The sequence below is a fragment of the Crinia signifera genome, chromosome 3 (genome assembly GCF_055691185.1).
Source record: "Crinia signifera chromosome 3, ASM5569118v1, whole genome shotgun sequence".
In the NCBI taxonomy this organism is placed as follows: domain Eukaryota; kingdom Metazoa; phylum Chordata; class Amphibia; order Anura; family Myobatrachidae; genus Crinia; species Crinia signifera.
Genome location: NC_139219.1, coordinates 318,049,025 through 318,069,315, shown reverse-complemented (window position 1 = coordinate 318,069,315; position 20,291 = coordinate 318,049,025). Strand labels below are relative to the sequence as shown.

General features: G+C 46.6%; 1 protein-coding gene across 2 annotated transcripts; it reads left to right on the top strand.

Annotated features, from left to right (window-relative positions):
* Positions 1-238: 238 nt before the first annotated feature.
* On the top strand, positions 239-19,521 carry LOC146064829 (cytochrome P450 2K1-like). 2 transcript variants are annotated; one of them, XM_083178734.1, is made up of 4 exons: positions 239-780; positions 5,801-5,985; positions 6,650-6,791; positions 18,914-19,521. In XM_083178734.1, exons 1-4 carry the CDS (start codon positions 456-458, stop codon positions 19,090-19,092), a joined length of 831 nt encoding a protein of 276 aa, XP_083034860.1. In that variant the 5' UTR covers positions 239-455; the 3' UTR covers positions 19,093-19,521. The 2 variants fall into 2 exon arrangements, with proteins under 2 accessions (XP_083034860.1, XP_083034859.1); XM_083178733.1 differs by having other exon boundaries at positions 239-1,521.
* Positions 19,522-20,291: the final 770 nt, after the last annotated feature.

Sequence of the window (20,291 nt, the reverse complement as noted above, 5' to 3'; positions counted from 1 at the left end):
TGCAGAGATTATAGGGAGCGCAGGCAGCCAAGATGGCGCCCGGAGCGGCATAGGGGGGCGGGGCAGTGGCGTTCCGAGGCCGAACGGCGGGAAGCTAGGGGGGACAGGCAAGTATGCCTGACCCCTTTTCACACCTGGCACTACGGCCAGCCAGTCAGGGGGGAGCGGGGGAGAGCCCGGCCGGGAGGGGGTTAAAAGGCAGAGCTGGCGGGGGAGGCTGCATTCCACGAGGAAACGCAGAGGACAAAGGGCGCGTTTTCACCCTACCTGCCTATCACCGAGCGGAGCATCCATCAGCCGGGGGGCAGAGCATTCACAGGTCACCCTCCCAGCGGCAGATCAGTCGCAGGCCACCCACCATCTCCCTCACAGCTGCTGACATAGCATAAGGGAGACAGCGGCATCATACACACAGCAGCCTCGCAGGTCCAGGAGTCCAGAGGTCACAGGGCAGCATGGAGGTCTCTGCAGCCAGACCGTGCAGATCCAGGAAGCAGCCAAGAAGACTCGTACAGGAAGCGGAGGAGGGGCCCAGTAGTAACAAGGGAAAGCACACAGCTACAGGTCGGCAGCAGCAGCAGCACAGAGGCCCACGGCAGGGGAGGGCTCCCCCTGGTGGACGCAAATCAGCAAAGCAGCCAGCAGCAGCACAGAAAGTTATGGAGAAGTCAGCACTACAGGTACACAGCCCAGAGCAGCCGCAAGAGAGAAGATTCGCAGCAGCAAATGAGGACGACGGGCCGACGGCGACAGAATCGGACAGGCCAGAGTCCGACAGCGGTGAGCAGAATGCACCCATTTCCACGCACCCAGTCAGCACCCACTCACCCTTCACGCAGCGCACTGAGTACACCCGCACGGCATCGGAGGAGCGAGCGGCGTGGGTACAACAGGCAGCGACGCAGCTGTATGCTGTTTTGTCACAGCCTCCCACCACAGCAACGGCATCTGCGGCCCATCACGGCAGGGCGCCTTTCCAGCACACGGCGGCAAGGGACCGCTCATACCAGCGTCAGGCCCCATTTGATTCACCACCAGGGAGCAGGCATCGCCACCCCAGGTCCCGCACCGAGCATCATGGCCGCCGCAGTTGCAGTTGCACACGGCGGTCAGAAGGGTGGGAGCAAGCTTACCATCATACCGAGCGCGATTTCCAGCTCGGGGAAAGGGAGAGCGTCAGAAGGCGGAGAAGTCCACTACGTCGTTACAGCAGAAGTCCGACACGGGGATACTTTAGGCCAGAGGCCAGGGAATCCCCCCGCAGATCACCACAAAGGAGCAAGAATCACCTTTACAGCACGCCAAGAAGGTATCACGACAGGCACTCAGGCGGAAGGGAGCGGGAGCAAGTACATCAAAGCACGGCCAACGCCAGGGTCGGCGTGGCTCCAACACTCACGCCCCAGCGGATGGAACACACTCGGTCACCTCCTTGCGCTTTGTTCGGCGTAGGTAACGGGGGACACGAGAGAAACCTCCCGAGTATCGACGCAAGAACGGACCAGACGCCACACAGGATTGGTAAGACAAATGTCGTTAATGATACCCAGCATAGCATGTTTAGCACACCAGCAAATGTATGCAATAGCCTGAATGTTAGCGATGCTATAGGCGAGGGTTTGAGGGTACCCCGTGTTGTTTCACATAATGTATGCATTACATCGGCAGGGGCTCAGAACTTTAGCAATGCCACAGGTAATGTTGTAGGTGTAGCTAGTAGTTTGGGGTTGCAAAATCCATGTGTTCCACCGGGAGGGGGTGGGAACGGGTCACAAGGGGACCTTAATTTAATGGGGGGCACCACGGAATCAGATGAGGACGAGGCATGCAGAGTTTTAAGGGAACAGTGGAGGGCTGCAGTAGCTAAATGGAGAAGCAAGAAGGGCAGCATCCCAGGAGCGGACGCGGTCAGGGATCAGTTGGGCGGCATACAGCCGGATAAGGTGGCATCCTTTGCGCAGGGCAACACCGCCATGGGATATGCATTCGGGTCATTAGCGGCACATCTGCCACCGGTGACCCGGAAGGAGATAGAGAAAGGGGCATTTATAGACATATGTTCTTTAACTAAAGAAGGACTAAAGGATAAAGAGAAGGCCAAGCTGGAAGGGGGGGAGCTGGATGATAGCTACAAAACAATTGAGCATTGGCTGAGCGGCATGTTCGCTTACACTGCATGCTATACTGAGGCCTACCCTGGGGCACGTGTAGGGTTATCAAGATATACTGATTTTATTTACACAGCTTACAAGGAGCAGGGGGGGTCAGTATGGCGCAAATACGACGAGGATTTCAGGGCAAGGGCGGCGGGCCAAAAGCCCATAGACTTCGGGTTTAGGGACGTTGACTTGTGGCTGAATGCGCAATCAGCAGGGTTGGCAGAAAAGGCAGCAGCGCAACAGGAAGTGGGCGCAGCGGGGCCTAGCAGCCAGGAGCAGGATCGGAAATGCTGGGCATTTAACGATATGCGCTGCACCCGCGTGCAGTGCAAATTCAAACACGCATGTAGCACATGTGGCGCTAACCATGCAGCCAAGGAGTGTACCAGGCAAGGGGGTAGCGGCAGGAAGAAGGTTCCCGTAGCAGCAAAAGAAGAGAATAGCGGTGAGCCTCGTCAATAATGCGGACGGGGCTAGCCACATATCAAAGGACAGAAGCCAAAGGGCTACGGGGAGGGGGAGGGAGGTTTTATTACCATCGTTGCCTCCGCAGTCGATGGTTGCCATCGACTGCGAAAGCGCAACTACTCATCGATAGTGTATAGCCATTCAATACGGGACCATCGAGGTGGGAATATCGAGGGTCTTCCATGTTCAATGAAGCGGGCCAGTCAAAAGGCGGGGGCGGTGCATCAGGGGCGGAGCTATGCTCCATATACCTGCACTTTGGAAGCAGAAAACAAGGAAGGAGCTATTTCTTTGGGTTTTACATCGAAGGCGGGAAACCAGCTGGTTCCCCGCCATCGATGGCAAAACTATTAGACGGCGGCCGTAAACCATCGACGATTGCTTATCGTCGACGGTCAAGGGCCATTCCTAGAAAGCGGATCGGCAGGTAAGACCGGTATGCAGCGGTGCAATCGGGCGACGGGGTGCACCAGTCAGAGGTCGGTGCAGAGCTGTGCAGCAACGGGCGGCAGGAGGCGGGGGAGGGTCGAGCTAAGTGCATAGTGCAGGGTGGGGGGTGTTCGGCCCCGGGTAGAGGGGCCTCAGTGGCGGGAAGAAGCGGTGCGCAAGGCATCGGGACAGGAGGAGCCAGCTGAGGTTCGCAGATTCACCCTCGGTCGGGCCGCACGCCAGGCTCTAGCTATCGACGGCAGGCCGTCCGGCTGCGCGCCAGGAAGGGGGTGATCCGCAGGGGGCTGGCTCACGGGAGGGGGCGTAGCCGAGGGCCTACAGCGTAGGCAGGGGCACGCCCCCACGTCATAAATCAATGAAGGTCATTGACAGGTTGCTTGCCTTGCCCACCGTTCTCTGTCCCTACCCTGCATTATGTAATTAGGAGCTTAAATAAACTGTGGCCAATGATTCAATCCCAAGTACTGTCTCGGAGCATTATTTCGGTTGGGGTTGGGAGTGAGGTCACACGAGGGACACAGCACACAGCCCTCGCACCCTTAAGGGAGCGCAGGCAGCCAAGATGGCGCCCGGAGCGGCATAGGGGGGCGGGGCAGTGGCGTTCCGAGGCCGAACGGCGGGAAGCTAGGGGGGACAGGCAAGTATGCCTGACCCCTTTTCACACCTGGCACTACGGCCAGCCAGTCAGGGGGGAGCGGGGGAGAGCCCGGCCGGGAGGGGGTTAAAAGGCAGAGCTGGCGGGGGAGGCTGCATTCCACGAGGAAACGCAGCCAGGCAGCAGATCCCACCCACCCATCCCATTTTGCGCAGGTAGGGGCCGGGACTCTGAAGGAAGCGGGCATTGCAAGAGGGGGGCATGAAAGTAGGGGCCAGGCGAGGGGTGAGAGGTAGTTAGGGGGCACGGGATTGTGTGTCATGAAATTGCAAAGAATAAAAAATGAATGTAACGTTGTTTTAAAAAAAAAAAAAAAAAAAAAAAAAAATATATATATATATATATATATATAAAAATATGTATAAAAAAAAAAAAAAAAAAAAAAAAAATTAATAAAAAATGAATCTAAAAAAAAAAAAAAAAAAAAATGAATGATGAAAATAAAATTTTTAAACTATGTATATACATAACGCATTGGGGGGATCAAGGGGAATGTTGGAATAACGAATATGTTTGTGAAGTGCGGTTGGGCAATCAGGGTTAAAGGGAGGTATTGAGTAATAATTATGCATTTTGTCACAGTTGAAAAGTCTGATGTATGTCGCAGGGCGGGAAGAAGCGGTGCGCAAGGCATCGGGACAGGAGGAGCCAGCTGAGGTTCGCAGATTCACCCTCGGTCGGGCCGCACGCCAGGCTCTAGCTATCGACGGCAGGCCGTCCGGCTGCGCGCCAGGAAGGGGGTGATCCGCAGGGGGCTGGCTCACGGGAGGGGGCGTAGCCGAGGGCCTACAGCGTAGGCAGGGGCACGCCCCCACGTCATAAATCAATGAAGGTCATTGACAGGTTGCTTGCCTTGCCCACCGTTCTCTGTCCCTACCCTGCATTATGTAATTAGGAGCTTAAATAAACTGTGGCCAATGATTCAATCCCAAGTACTGTCTCGGAGCATTATTTCGGTTGGGGTTGGGAGTGAGGTCACACGAGGGACACAGCACACAGCCCTCGCACCCTTATGGCAGCAGCAGCAGCGGCGGTGCATTCCGCGAACCCCCTCCCCGCTATCGCCGGGCCTGCCCGCTCCCAGCTCCCCACTGTGCACGGTCAGGTGCTGCTATTTAAGTCACATCTCCCCCTGGACCGCGCTAGCCAATAGGTGCTCGCGGTCCAGCAGCCAATCAACTGGTGGCTGCTGGACCGCGAGTGTCTATTGGCTAGCGCGGTCCAGCGGGAGATGTGACTTTTAAATATACCACGTCTCCTGGACGCCAGCAGCAGCAGCAGACCCGCGGGATGATGACGCTACATCTCGCGGGTCAAAGTGCACGGCGGCGACGGCGGCGTCGTCCTCCCCCCTGCCTGCCTTCTCAAGTTCTCCCCCGGCCAGCCCAGCATAGAGCAGCACACTGCACAGGCAAGCCCAGGGGGGGCCTGCTTAATGGCGGCTCTGTATATTGGCGGTCACGGTGTGCAGGGGAGTGCTTGCTTGCTGTCCATGGGGCCCGGGCCCCCCCACCCGCCGGGCCCCATAGCAGCTGCACCCCCTGCACCCACGGTAGTTCCGCCACTGGTTCAAGGTGGGACACAGGCAGGCTGGACGGATGTTATAAGAAAAAATATTTTGTTTTGATTCTAGACTATAAATATGGGCCACAAATGAATCAGAATGATAATTGTAATATCTACTTCTCATATAACAAAAAAAAAAAAAAAGAAACTCGGGTGGGGTGCACGCTAGAACCCCAATTATAATCTTGTATAAATACGGTTAAAATATTGGGGTTCTAGCATGCACCCCACCCAAGTTTCTTTTTTCTTTTTTTGTTATATGGTAACTCTATACAACTCGGGGGTGCACCACTGACCATCACATAGTAGACACATAGTAGTGCAGTTGGTAATCCCAAGAATGTGCACGCCGATGTTAAGAGGAGACAATTTTTCAATAATAAAAGTCAGTTCTGACCCCCAATTATTTGATCAGTCAATTATTAATAATTCAAAAGTTTTCTCCCATAACTTAGTGCGTTTTCCTAAAACCCCTCTTTTTGTAATATCTACTACTCAACAGAAAAAGTACAAAAAGAAATTGAAAGAGTCGTTGGGTCCGCTCAACCTCAAATGGAGCACAGGAAGCAAATGCCGTACACCGACGCCGTCATCCATGAAATCCAGCGGTTTGGAGATATAGTCCCCGGTAATGTCCCACATGCAACTTCCAAAGATGTCACATTCAAGGGGTATCTCATTCCAAAGGTGAGAGTTCAATGTGTTGGAGCATTACATAGGGACACAGCTGGGTACAGCGATTGGATCAGTAATGGATATTTACAATAAGTCAGAGATTTTAATGAAAAAAAAAATTAAACAATCATTCACACATACATACAAGCACAAGCACACACAGAGACACAAACGCATTAAATTGCACTGACAATGATAATGGTTCTACATGAGGAAAATAAAATAAAGATCGGTAAAAGGTTATTCGCTTTTCTCTAACTGCATAGACAAATGTGACGTTGCCCATGGCAACCAGTCAGCTTGTAGCTTTCAGATATCAAGTACATTCTATAAAATAAGTTAACGCTGGATGCTTTATTCAATTTCTCTACTTTCTCCCTCTCCTTGAGGCTTGATACACCTACCCATAGAATATTAAAGAAGGTATATACATAAGAATAGTGTTGATGTAAGTGTAGACACTTGTTGACCCCATTGCAAACCACGATTGTATAAGAGTCAGGTCCAACACGTGAGCTGTCCATTTTTGCCCTAGTAAGAGACCTCATCGTTCAGCCTTCTGATTAAACATTGGTTCTACTGAGATATAAGCTCCTTAAATATATGAAAGATATTTTCTCTTCTTAACTCTGTATTTATGTTAGATAATCAACAGTTTATAATCATTCCTTCACAGGGGACCACCGTTATCCCATTTCTGACCTCAGCACTGCACGATGGCGCCTACTTTGAAAAACCAGATGAGTTTTACCCAGAACATTTTCTCACCTCAAAAGGACATTTCAAGAAGAACGAAGCCTTCATACCTTTTTCAATAGGTAATAATGGGGCAGATTTATTAAGCCTTAACAAGAGATAAATGCAAGGGTGATAAAGAGAGATAAACGTCCAGCCAATCACGTTCTAACTGCTATGTTACAGGCTGTGCTTGAAAAAGTCAGTTAAGAGGAGATTGGCTGGACGTTTATCTCTCTTTATCACCCTTGCATTTATCTCTGGATCAGTTTTAGCATGGTCAAATAGTAAAACAGGCATGCTGGGATGTGTAGTTCAACAACAGTTGGAGTGTCAAGCTTAGCCATCACTGAGTTAGACAGTGACCTCATGGCAGTTAGACAGTGACCTCATAATCAAAATGACTAAATGTGAGACCAATTAATTATTATGCTTTTTACCTTTATTGTAAAGTACAGTAAGTTGCACTCATTTGGCACCTGACCTTAACCATAGACTTTCATAGACAAGGGCAGCAAAGAGAAGGCAGTTGCAGTACCACATTCATAGATTAGTTAAGTTAGGACACATCTGTATTATTCATAGTATTCATTTTCAAATTTTAACTCTTTTAACCAGAATACATAATATAACCATCAATACAAAAGAATGAAGGCGGAAGTTGTGTGTGATTTGAAACTACTTGATTATAAAAACTCAGGATCTTGGGATTTGGCCGCCAAAATGCCGAAATTTAAATCCCGGGATGCGCAGTCTAATGCCAGGCAGCGTCTTGAGCATATTTTTGGATTGTGGCAGGAAACTGGAGTACCTGTACCGGGATAATATACCAACTGTTAGGATCATGGTGCGAATTGAACCCATAACCTTAGCGGGGCCCATAACCTTAGAGGTGGTAGAGGCGAAGGTAGTGGAACGATTTAAACATATGAATACCCTTACAAAGAACTAATGTTCAAAAATGGTTGACATTATACCTAAAGAGGAAAAAAAAGAGGCAGACTAGATGGGCCAAGTGGTTCTTATCTGCCGCCAAATTCTATCTTCCCTTGTGGATAGCTACAGTAAGTCACTCAGACCAGCCTCAGGTTCTACAATCCCATCAATTCAGTCCATTCTTGAGGTGTCGGACAGACTTGCAGACTTGATTAAGACTAGCTCAGAAGGGGCAAAATTCGGCCACGTTCCAATGGTAGGGGGGTCTGCACAGGTGCGTATTTGCACATGTACAGACCCCCTGTGCAAACGCCATCGGCGAGTATCACACTCGCTGAGGCCTTCGCATGGGTAGCGGAGGGGGGCAAGCAGGCGGCAGCATCAGGGGAACACCCAGCTTTTTATGAGCATCCAGGCGGCTGACACCACATGACATCAGCGCCCACCCCCTTTTTGGCGGATAGCGGCTGTAATAACAGTCAATTCAGACAGACTTTTATTTCCGAAGGCAGGAGAAATTATTCAATGCTGAGCAATGATCGAATGATTTCTCCTGCTAGAGGCCACATGCGAGGGGATGTGTTAGCGAAGGGCGGCCGGCCGGGATGCACAAGAATCAGGCCCCTTGTGCACACCCCAATGTCTCCAATTTGGAACATACAGTACCAGATTTTCTCCAGGGTGTAGTGGTTCCATGGCCTCCTTCTGGTAGAGGGGTACAGATGGACTGGTTTAGGAATGTGAATGGTAAATTTGGCCCAACATCATTTGTGGATCGACAAACTCGCTGTCACACTTTCTTCATGTCTCTACCAATACCCGTAGATTCTTAAAGCACATTGGGGGTTATTCAGATTCACTCAGAAAGGCACAATCACTCTCTAATGGACAAAACCATGGCCCTTATTCTGGTTGGTGCGGTAATATCCGCGTGCGTTCGTGCCGCCGATGTTTTGTGTCTGCGCATGTGCAGAGGCGTCTCTGCGCATGTGCGAGTGGGGCGTACGGCCAAATCCCGCATGATATGTGAACACTCCGAACAGGGGGTGGAGAGGGGCGTGAAGGGCTATTTGGGCTCATTACCATATGCATACGCCCCGCGTTTCATGGGCGTTCCCATGCAAATGCTGGGCGTACGTATGGTAATGCGGCCGTGACGCACGTGTAGGGGGCGGCCATATGACATCGCCGGATGTCAGCTGCCCGCCCAGATCCCTGCTTTTGCATGGAAAAATGTCCGTGTGGTCTGAGGTTGCGGGAGCTGGTGGACCACTCGGTCCTGCATTCGATGGTCTGCGACCATCGAATGATGGGGGAGGTTCCCTGAGATGGAGGAGGCGTATTCCATGAAAAATACACGTGCGGTCCGTTCGGCCAGCTTCTTACCGAGTACGGACGGAGTTGGCGATCCGTATGGAAGGCGGGGTCTCGCACGCACGGTCCTGGCCGCATATTCGGATCCGGCCGCACCGATCAGAATAAGGGCCCATGTGCACTGCCGGTGGGGCTGATGTAACATGTGCGGAGAGAATTAGATTTGGGTGGGTGGTGTACATTCAAACTGAAATCTATATTGCAGTGTAAGACTAAAGCAGCCAGTATTTACCCTGCACAGAAACAATAAAAAGCCCAACTCTAACTCTCTCTGCACATGTTGTGCCTTTCCAATTGAATCAGTATATGAATTATTATTGGTAATTGTTTCCTAGCACAGCGCCAACGATTTCTATTGCATGCGATGCGACCAAACTGACCCGATTTTTAATTGTACAGCCATCCTGATGGCTGATTACAATGTTAAATGCCCCCACAGACCCGATTTTTAATTGTATACCCACCCTGATGGGTAATTACTATGTCAAATGCCCCCCCATTGTTTACGCCACTCCACGATCAACGCCAACCCGAAGCAAGGCGAGCGCAGCGAGCCCGTGAGGGGTGGTGGTATGCGTCTTCTGACCTTTTCATACTCCCACTATCCACGTCAGCGTTGAGTTGATTTCATATAGTTTGGCGAGCACAGCGAGGTGAGTGCAGCGAGCCCCGCGAGGGGCCGCACATTACTTCACATGTATTACGCGTCCCCTCGCCACGTATTATGCTGCGCTCGCCACGCTTCGGGCTCGGTGGCTTGCTGCGCTCGCCACACTATATAAAATTAACTCCAAGCCGACGTGGATAGTGGGGGTATGAAAAGGTCAGAGTACACGCACCGCCGCCCCTCGCGGGCTCGCTGCACTCGTCACGCTTCGGGTTGACCGTGGCGTTGCGTTAACAATGGGGGGCATTTGACATAATTAACCATCAGGGTGGGTATACAATTAAAAATTGGGTCTGGGGGGCATTTAACATTGGTTTCAATGTAAAATCGGGTCTCAATTTAAAATCGGGTCGGTCGCGTTGCATCGCATCGCATGCCATTATAATGGCATGCGATGCGACCGATTTTTTAATTCTACGGGAAACGTCTTTAACAACCTAAAATCGGGTTGGTCGGGTTTGATCGGGTCCCATCGCATACCTTAACCCCTTCCCGACATTTGACGTACATTTACGTCATGGCCGGGATGTACTTCCCGACACATGGCATAAATGTACGTCATCACTTTAAACTGTCACTGCGTCTAGAGACGCAGTGACAGAGGGACGATGTCTGCTGTCCCTGACAGCAGACATGTCCCTGCATGCCCAGGGGGGGCTGCGATGCCGCCCCCCCGTCGGCGATCGCTGTGATTGGCTGTTCAGTGTGAACAGCCATTCACAGCGTTTTCCTGTGTTACCAGCGAATCAGACGCTCGGTAACACAGGTGTCAATCACCGCCGGGCGTCAGGGGGCATGAGGGGGTCATCGGTGACGATGACACCTTAACCCCACCCTCACCCCACCTGCCCCCAAGGCTGTGATTGGTCCGTGGGACCCACGGACCAATCACAGCCAAGGCGCGACATTTAAACTAACGGTGACTGCGCTGCAGACGCCATTCCGGTCTGGAATAGCGTGCAGAGCGGTCACCGTGCCTATCTGCCGTGATACTGACCTGATCCTTGCTAATACTTACCTGATCCTTGCAAATACCTTACCTGATCACCTGATCACTGCTTGTAGCGTGCTGGACGCTTCCTGGATCTGACTTCTTGGGACTTCCTGCTGCTGCTGCAGTGTGATAGAGAGATAGAGAGATAGAGAGAGAGATAGAGAGAGATAGAGAGATAGTGACAGAGAGAGCTATATTTTGTGTCTGCTACCCCCCCTTTTTGGAGGTGCAGGTTTTTTTTATATATAAATAACTGTCAGTGCTGCTGCTGCAGTGTCATAGAGTGATAGATAGTGATAGATAGTGATAGATAGTGAGAGATAGAGAGATTTGTGTCTGCTACCCCCCCTTTTTGGGGGTGCAGTTTTTTTTTTATATATATAACTGTCAGTGCTGCTGCTGCAGTGTCATAGAGTGATAGATAGTGATAGATAGTGATAGATAGTGAGAGATAGAGAGAGATAGTGACAGAGAGTGATAGAGAGTGTATATTTTGTGTCTGCTACCTCCCCTTTTTGGGGGTGCAGGTTTTTTTTTATACATATAACTGTCAGTGCTGCTGCTGCAGTGTCCTAGAGTGATAGATAGTGATAGATAGTGATAGATAGTGATAGATAGTGATAGATAGTGAGAGATAGTGATAGATAGTGAGAGATAGTGATAGATAGTGATAGATAGTGAGAGATAGAGAGAGATAGTGACAGAGAGTGATAGAGAGTGTATATTTTGTGTCTGCTACCCCCCCTTTTGTGCTGATCAGTATATCTGTGCTGATCAGCAACTTTTTGGGGGCGCAGGGTTTTTTTTTTTTATATATACCTGTCAGTTGCTGCCAGTTGCACTGTCAGTTGCACCAAAGGTTGTGCACCTGCTGCCCCTCACTGGTAATCAGTGTCGCATCACTGATCACCTTTTTTTTTTTTGAGAGTGCTGTGGGGTCTTTTTTTAATTTTTTTTTTACACACACTGTGATTTTGTGGGTGTCCTGTGGCCACTGTGCGCTGATCAGTGACGTACATCACTGATCAGCTTTTTCGGCACAGGGTTGATCTATTTTTTTTTTTTTTTGATCAAATTCCTGTTGCCTTTGAGCGCTGTTCAGTGACGGACGTTACTGACCAACATCTGTGCTCAATTTTTGGCGCAGGACCTTTTTTTTTTTTTTTTTAACCCCTTCAATTTTTTTTTTTTTTATTGGGATCAAATTCCTGTATAAAGTATTTTTTTTTTTTCTGCACTACATACACACTACACACTACATACCCCCCGGGTTGAAATAAAGTTTGTACCCCCCCCTACACTATACACGTGTTGAAACATTTCACTACCAGTAACACAAAAATAAAAATGGCATCCCAAATGTCATCCCAAATGTCATCCCAGTCATCCAGAAGAATGTATTCAGCGGAGGAGGCATATGCCATGCTTGCCTCTGACTCTGACACAGCCAGTGATGCAAGCGGGGAATTTGAAGGATTTGTCATAAGCTCCTCTTCCTCCTCTGGTGATGAGGGACCCCCTCAAAGACGCCCCCGTAGAGCAGCTGAGACCCCCCCAATAATTGATCTTGTATGGACCCCACCACCAGACAATTTTGAGCCCCAGGTTCCTGAGTTTTTGGCCATGCCAGGAATCCAATATGATTCCACAGGTCTCAGAGAAATTTACTTTTTCAAATTATTTTTCTCTGATGATTTTATAAATTTAATGGTGGACCAAACTAATTTATATGCCCAGCAGTTTATTGCTCAAAACCCCACGTCATCATTTGCTAGGTGGACCCCTGTAGATGCAGTAGAGATGATGACGTTTTGGGGTCTGGTGTTTCATATGGGCATAGTAAAAAAGCCAGAAATTAGGCAATATTGGAGTACAGATGTTCTGTACAGCACCCCATTTTACCGTATGGCCATGCCCCGGGCTCGATTTGAGACGATCCTTAAATTTTTGCATTACAACGATAATGCACAGTGCCCTCCCAGAGATGATCCCACCTTTGACCGGCTATTCAAAGTCAGGCCGGTCATTGATCATTTCAGTGCCAAATTTGCAGAGATGTACATCCCTGAAAAATGTATTTGTATTGACGAGTCCCTTATACATTTTAAAGGAAGGGTTAAATTCCGCCAGTACCTTCCCAGTAAGAGGGCAAGGTATGGCATAAAAATGTATAAGCTGTGTGAAAGCACCTCAGGGTACACCCACAGGTTTAGGGTATATGAAGGGAAGGATTCAAGAATTGAACCGCCAGAATGCCCCCCCTCCCTCGTAGGTGTTAGTGGAAAAATTGTCTGGGATTTAGTGCACCCCTTCCTGGATAAAGGTTATCACCTCTATGTGGATAACTTTTACACTAGCATCCCCCTGTTTAAGGCCCTTGGTTCAAGAGGTACAGCAGCTTGCGGTACTGTGCGCAAGAACCAAAGAGGCCTCCCAAAAACGCACATTGCCCAAGTAATGAGAAGGGGTGAAAGCAGGGGAATATGCACCGAAAATATGTTGTTGGTCAAATATAAGGACAAGAGGGATGTCCTTATACTGACAACAATTCACGGAGACAGTACCACCTCCGTCCCTGTACGAGGTACCAGTACCCACACCTCCAAACCTAATTGTATCCTGGATTACAATAAGTACATGGGCGGAGTGGATCTTTCAGATCAGGTACTGAAGCCGTACAGTGCCCTGCGGAAAACAAAAATCTGGTACAAGAAGCTGGCCGTGTATATCATCCAGATGGCACTGTATAACGCTTACGTGCTATTCCGTTCTACCGGCCAGAGGGGGACATTTATGCACTTTCAAGAGGAAGTCATAAAGGGCCTAATATTTGGGAACCAGCAGGCAGAGGGCCCCAGTACTTCTAGTACTGGCCCCCGTATTGTACCAGGGCAGCATTTTCCTGATGAAATCCCCTCCACTGGAAAAAAGGGCAGGACACAAAAAAGGTGCAAAGTTTGCTATAAAAAGGGAATAAGAAAGCAAACTATTTTCCAGTGTGACACTTGCCCCGACAAACCCGGCCTATGTATAAAGGAGTGTTTTAAAATATACCACACATCTATGGATTATTAGGTTCATAATTTCACCGTGCTTCGGGGGTCTTGCTAATGCCACATAGCACCCACCATTCATTCCACCAGAATCTGAGCCGCAAAATCCAAAAATCACTCCTTCCCTTCTGAGTCCTGCCATGCACCCAACTGGTATTTTTCGGTCACATGTGAGGCATTGCCGTACTCGGGAGAAATTGGGGCACAGATTTTGGGGTGCTTTTTCTCCTTCATACCTTCTGAAAATGAAAAATTTTGAGCCAGAACTGCATTTTTGTGTAAAAAAATGTAATTTTTCATTTTCACTGCCCAGTTGTATCAAAATTGGTGAAACCCCTGGGGGTTTGAAATGTACACTATACCCCTAGATTAATTCCCTGAGGGGTGTATTTTGCAAAATGGGGTCACTTGTGGGGGGGTTCCACTGTATTGGTGCTTTGGGGGTCTTGCTAATGCGACATAGCACCCACCAACATTCCACCAGAATTTGTGCTGCAAAATCCAAATATCACTCCTTCCCTTCTGAGTCCTGCCACTTTCTGGTCACACATGAGGCATTGCCGTACTCGGGAGAAATTGGGGCACAGATTTTGGGGTGCTTTTTCTCCTTCATACCTTCTGAAAATGAAAAAATTTGAGCCAGAACTGCATTTTTGTGTAAAAAAATGTAATTTTTCATTTTCACTGCCCAGTTGTATCAAAATTGGTGAAACCCATGGGGGTTTGAAATGTACACTATACCCCTAGATGAATTCCCTGAGGGGTGTAGTTTGCAAAATGGGGTCACTTGTGGGGGGGTTCCACTGTATTGGTGCTTTGGGGGTCTTGCTAATGCGACATAGCACCCACCAACATTCCACCACCAAAAATCACTCCTTCCCTTCTGAGTCCTGCCATGCACCCAACTGGTATTTTTTGGTCACATATGAGGCATTGCCGTACTCGGGAGAAATTGGGGCACAGATTTTGGGGTGCTTTTTCTCCTTCATACCTTCTGAAAATGAAAAATTTTGAGCCAGAACTGCATTTTTGTGTAAAAAAATTTAATTTTTCATTTTTACTGCCCAGTTTTATCAAAATTGGTGAAACCCCTGGGGGTTTGAAATGTACACTATACCCCTAGATGAATTCCCTGAGGGGTGTAGTTTGCAAAATGGGGTCACTTGTGGGGGGGTTCCACTGTATTGGTGCTTGGGGGGTCTTGCTAATGCGACATAGCACCCACCAAAATTCCACCAGAATCTGAGCTGCAAAATCCAAAAATCACTCCTTCCTTTCTGAGTCCTGCCATGCACCCAAATGGTATTTTTTGGTCACATGTGAGGCATTGCCATACTCGGGAGAAATTGGGGCACAGATTTTGGGGTGCTTTGTCTCCTTCATTCCTTGTGAAAATGAAAAATTTTGAGCCAGAACTGCATTTTTGTGTAAAAAATGTAATTTTGCATTTGCACAGCCCAGTTGTATCAAAATTGGTGAAACCCCTGGGGGTTTGAAATGTACACTATACCCCTAGATGAATTCCCTGAGGGGTGTAGTTTGCAAAATGGGGTCACTTGTGGGGGGGTTCCACTGTATTGGTGCTTGGGGGGTCTTGCTAATGCGACATAGCACCCACCAAAATTCCACCAGAATCTGAGCTGCAAAATCCAAAAATCACTCCTTCCCTTCTGAGTCCTGCCATGCACCCAAATGGTATTTTTTGGTCACATGTGAGGCATTGCCGTACTCGGGAGAAATTGGGGCACAGATTTTGGGGTGCTTTTTCTCCTTCATACCTTCTGAAAATGAAAAATTTTGAGCCAGAACTGCATTTTTGTGTAAAAAAATTTAATTTTTCATTTTCACTGCCCAGTTGTATCAAAATTGGTGAAACCCCTGGGGGTTTGAAATGTACACTATACCCCTAGATGAATTCCCTGAGGGGTGTAGTTTGCAAAATGGGGTCACTTGTGGGGGGGTTCCACTGTATTGGTGCTTTGGAGGTCTTGCTAATGCGACATAGCACCCACCAACATTCCACCACCAAAAATCACTCCTTCCTTTCTGAGTCCTGCCATGCACCCAAATGGTATTTTTTGGTCACATATGAGGCATTGCCATACTCGGGATAAATTGGGGCACAGATTTTGGGGTGCTTTTTCTCCTTCATACCTTATGAAAATGAAAAATTTTGAGCCAGAACTGCATTTTTGTGTAAAAAAATGTAATTTTTCATTTTCACTGCCCAGTTGTATCAAAATTGGTGAAACCCCTGGGGGTTTGAAATGTACACTATACCCCTAGATGAATTCCCTGAGGGGTGTAGTTTGCAAAATGGGGTCACTTGTGGGGGGGTTCCACTGTATTGGTGCTTTGGGGGTCTTGCTAATGCGACATAGCACCCACCAACATTCCACCACCAAAAATCACTCCTTCCTTTCTGAGTCCTGCCATGCACCCAAATGGTATTTTTTGGTCACATGTGAGGCATTGCCGTACTCGGGAGAAATTGGGGCACAGATTTTGGGGTGCTTTTTCTCCTTCATACCTTCTGAAAATGAAAAATTTTGAGCCAGAACTGCATTTTTGTGTAAAAAATTTAATTTTTCATTTTCACTGCCCAGTTGTACCACAATTGGTGAAACCCCTGGGGGTTTGAAATGTACACTATACCCCTAGATGAATTCCCTGAGGGGTGTAGTTTGCAAAATGGGGTCACTTGTGGGGGGGTTCCTAAATTTTAGCATCTTATGGTGCCTAGAAACCTACATGGTGCCTAAAAAATAATCTCATAAAAAGGAGGCTCCAAAATCAAGTAGGTGCTCCTTCTATTATGAAGCCTGTGGTTTGGTCAACGTGCACACTAGGGCCACATATAGGATATTTATGAAAACAAAAGAATTGGGGGAATCAATTTTTAGTCACATTTCTCTAGTAAAATGTACTGTGTTCCTTAGAAAAATGTATTAAAATTGCAAATCTGCAAAAAAAATGAAATTTTGAAATTTCACCTACACTTTGTTTTAATTCCTGTGAAACACCTAAAGGTTTAACAAACTTCCAAAATGCTGTTTTGAATACTGTGAGGGGTGCAGTTTTTGAAATGGTATCATTTATGGGGGTGTCTCACATACAAGTCCCTCAAAGTCACATCAGAACTGAACTGGTCCCTAAAAAAATCAGTGTTTGAAATTTTCTTGAAAATTTGAGAATTTGCTATTCATATTGTAAGCCTCCTAGTGTCCAAAAAAATTAAAAGGAAGTTGAAATAATGATGGAAACATAAAGTAGACATATGGTCTATGTTAGTTATTAACTATTTTGAGTGGTATGATTATTTGTCTCACAAGCAGAAAATTTAACATTTTGCAAATTGCAAAATTTTCCATTTTTTCACGACATTTTGGTATTTTTCACAAAAAAACACAGACTGTATCGACCCAAATTTACCACTAATTTGAAGTACAATGTGTCACGAAAAAACAATCTCAAAATCACTGGGATAAGTAAAAGCAAAAAAAAGTTATCCCCACTTAAGTGATACATGTCAGATTTGAAAAAAAGGGCTCTGTCAGGAACGCAAAAACTGGCTCTGTCAGGAAGGGGTTAAGTTATGGTATGCGATGGGACCCGACTGGTGCCATGCTAGGAAACAAGTACCTTATTATCACTATTATTATTATTATTAATAATATTATTATTCAAACTTTGTATATTTCCAACATTGCTTCACTTTTCTTTACCTACTGACCAAATGCAATATGTTGCTTTCTCATTATTCAGATAAATCCTATAGAGAAAGGAAAGACCGAAACATCTGAGTAGATTTTAAATCAATGAATTAAACTGTTTGCAGAATTTTTGATTCAAAAGTATTATTTTAATAACACTGTATAACAATGTATGAAAAGATATTTGCACTGCAAACATTTTGTACATTAGTTACGCACAGGTGAAATCATTTTGGTGCAAGTTGCCTTTGGCTAGTTGCGAGCTTCCATTTTTTTACGTAAAATTCTCCATGCAAATTAATTTTGTAATCCAATGACAAATTCACATTGTCACAGGAAAATTTTTTTTTATTATTCGCTACCACCTGATGGTCTGAAAAGGTCTTAAGAAAATTATTTTGGGACTTGTTACAGTACCCCTTGGACTCTCACTCCACATACAACACCCCAGCCCCCCAGTAACTAAGTAAGCATTTAGAGTTTTTTTATCAACTTAATTGGGCCAATAATTGCTGTCTACATTGCTGTCTATGTAGTTTTGGGGGTTACAAAAATAAATGGCCTTAAATTTCTCCCAAATAATTTTTTGATTAGATGATGCACCCCAAATTTAAAGAAAACATTTATTTATTTTATTCTATACATTTTTCCACTTTTTAAATGGCCACAATTTACCGCCAAAGCAGTTTTTTACTTTTGTTGCATTTTTTGTTGAATTCCTTTGCAATTAAATCAAATTCATTTTGATTTTTGTTTTTTAGAATTCTTTTAAAAAAAAAATTTAAATGCCCAAATCAGCCATTATAAAATCATTCAGTATGTCCCCTAACAGCCTTCTATATGATTCTATTAAGGAATTTGTCACCTATCTGGGGTCCAGGAAGGTCTCCCACGTTTTTATGCACTTCTTCCACATTGTATATAATCGAAAATTTGCACCTCCCGCTGCGAGTACTGCAAATCGTGACTTTTAATTGGCTTGAAGAATGCACTGAAACTAGAGGGAGGAAGATTCAGGAGAAATTTGAGGTTGAATTACTTCACAGAAAGAGTAGTAGATAAGGGGAATAGCCTCCCATCAGAGGTGGTAGAGTCAAATACAGTAGTACAATGTAAACATGCTTGGGATAGGCATATTGATATCCTTACAAAGAAATAAGGATTGAATATGGTTTGAGGTAACATGTTTAAAAAAGGGGCAGACTAGATGGGCCACGTGGTTCTTATCTGCCGTCACATTCTATCAAGGAGCCTCGAGTTCGCACATTTGTGTGGTCTGCAAGTTTCATGAAACAAGCTCGCAACTCACACATAATTAGATTGACCCCAAAGAAAGCATCACACACATCTGAAAAGATTACAAGAGCCACTTGCACTTTAGGGTACTAGGACTAAAATATAATTGCTGTCCAATTTCATGAAAAAAAAGTAAAATTTAGCTACCGCTACTTTTTTTTGTTTGTCCCAGGTAAGAGAAGCTGCGCTGGGGAAAACATGGCAAAAACTGAGCTGTTTGTGTTCTTCACATCGCTGCTGCAGAACTTCACCTTCCAGGCCCCTCCCGGAGCTACACTGGACCTCACCCCGATAGTAGGGACTACTAATGCCCCCAAACCTCATGAAATCTGTGCTATACCTCGCAGCTAGAACATGCTTTCAGACTTGTTGACCTAAACAAATGGACCATGATCAGAGGCGGCTCTAGAGGATGGGCTGCAGCACAGACCAAAATTCAAATAGATGAGCCACACCAACTGCCACCAGTTCACTGACTTACAGCTGGTGCGGCTCCCCTATTTGAATTTTGAATTGTGCGGCAGCCCATCCTCAGGAGTCGCCACTGACCATGATTGTTTGGCAGAGGTGTGTTCATTGAAATGGGGCTAGTCAGTAGGTGTATGTAATGCAGGAGCCTGGGAGCTGGTGTATACATATGTGCTGGTGATCATCAAAGCTCTGAAAAAGTAACAAATTCTCAAAATCTATCATTTGTACGATTTGAAATGGTAATAAAAAAGCTTGTTCTGTCTCCTACTGGTCTCTTGATAAGACTCTGAAATGCTTTTCAAATATTAATTATTGTGCAAGGTTTCATTATTTGACATACAGTATTAAAATAGTTTGTACAATAAAATGGTTTGTTTTACATTAGCCAGTCCTTTGTGTGCTTACTGGAGACCCCCTCTCTATCTACCCCACTACTCCAATAAGGCAATGTGGATTTCTGCGCCCCCACAAAGGCCAGCACATTTCCCTTAACATCCACACACTGTGGCGCCATTGCCTGTATAACAAGTGCACATTAACGCTATGAGTGCCAATATCTCTGTGAGAGATGTCCAAAATACCTGCTAAAAATGCCGGCGTCGCTCACATTTGTTATATAAATTCAAACAAAAAATGTTGTGTAAAAAAAGATTATACTTCCTATAAAAGGTAAAAATTACAGGTCATTATGATCAATAAAAATGTTTTATTTTATTTTGGCTATTTTGTCAAATTTACTTGGCACTCAACGGGTTAAGCTAGGGAGAGTCTGTGTACTCCAGGCAGGCCCCCACATAGGTCATATGTATCTAGTGGTGGGGTGTTGATTAGGATTAATCTACCTGATTGTCCAGCAGACTTCTGTGTCTTCATTTGACCGGGCACCTCGCTATCACTCCAGTTCAGGACCCCTCTTTTTGACACGGCAGAGCGATGAGGACCCACTGGAGTCCCCGTACAAAAGTCACCACACGTGAGGACAGGGACTGAAAATTGTCACTGTTCTGGTAAATTTGAAAGGTTAATTTGGTAACAAATATGGTACTTGTTTCCTAGCACGGTGCCCGTCTCATTGATTG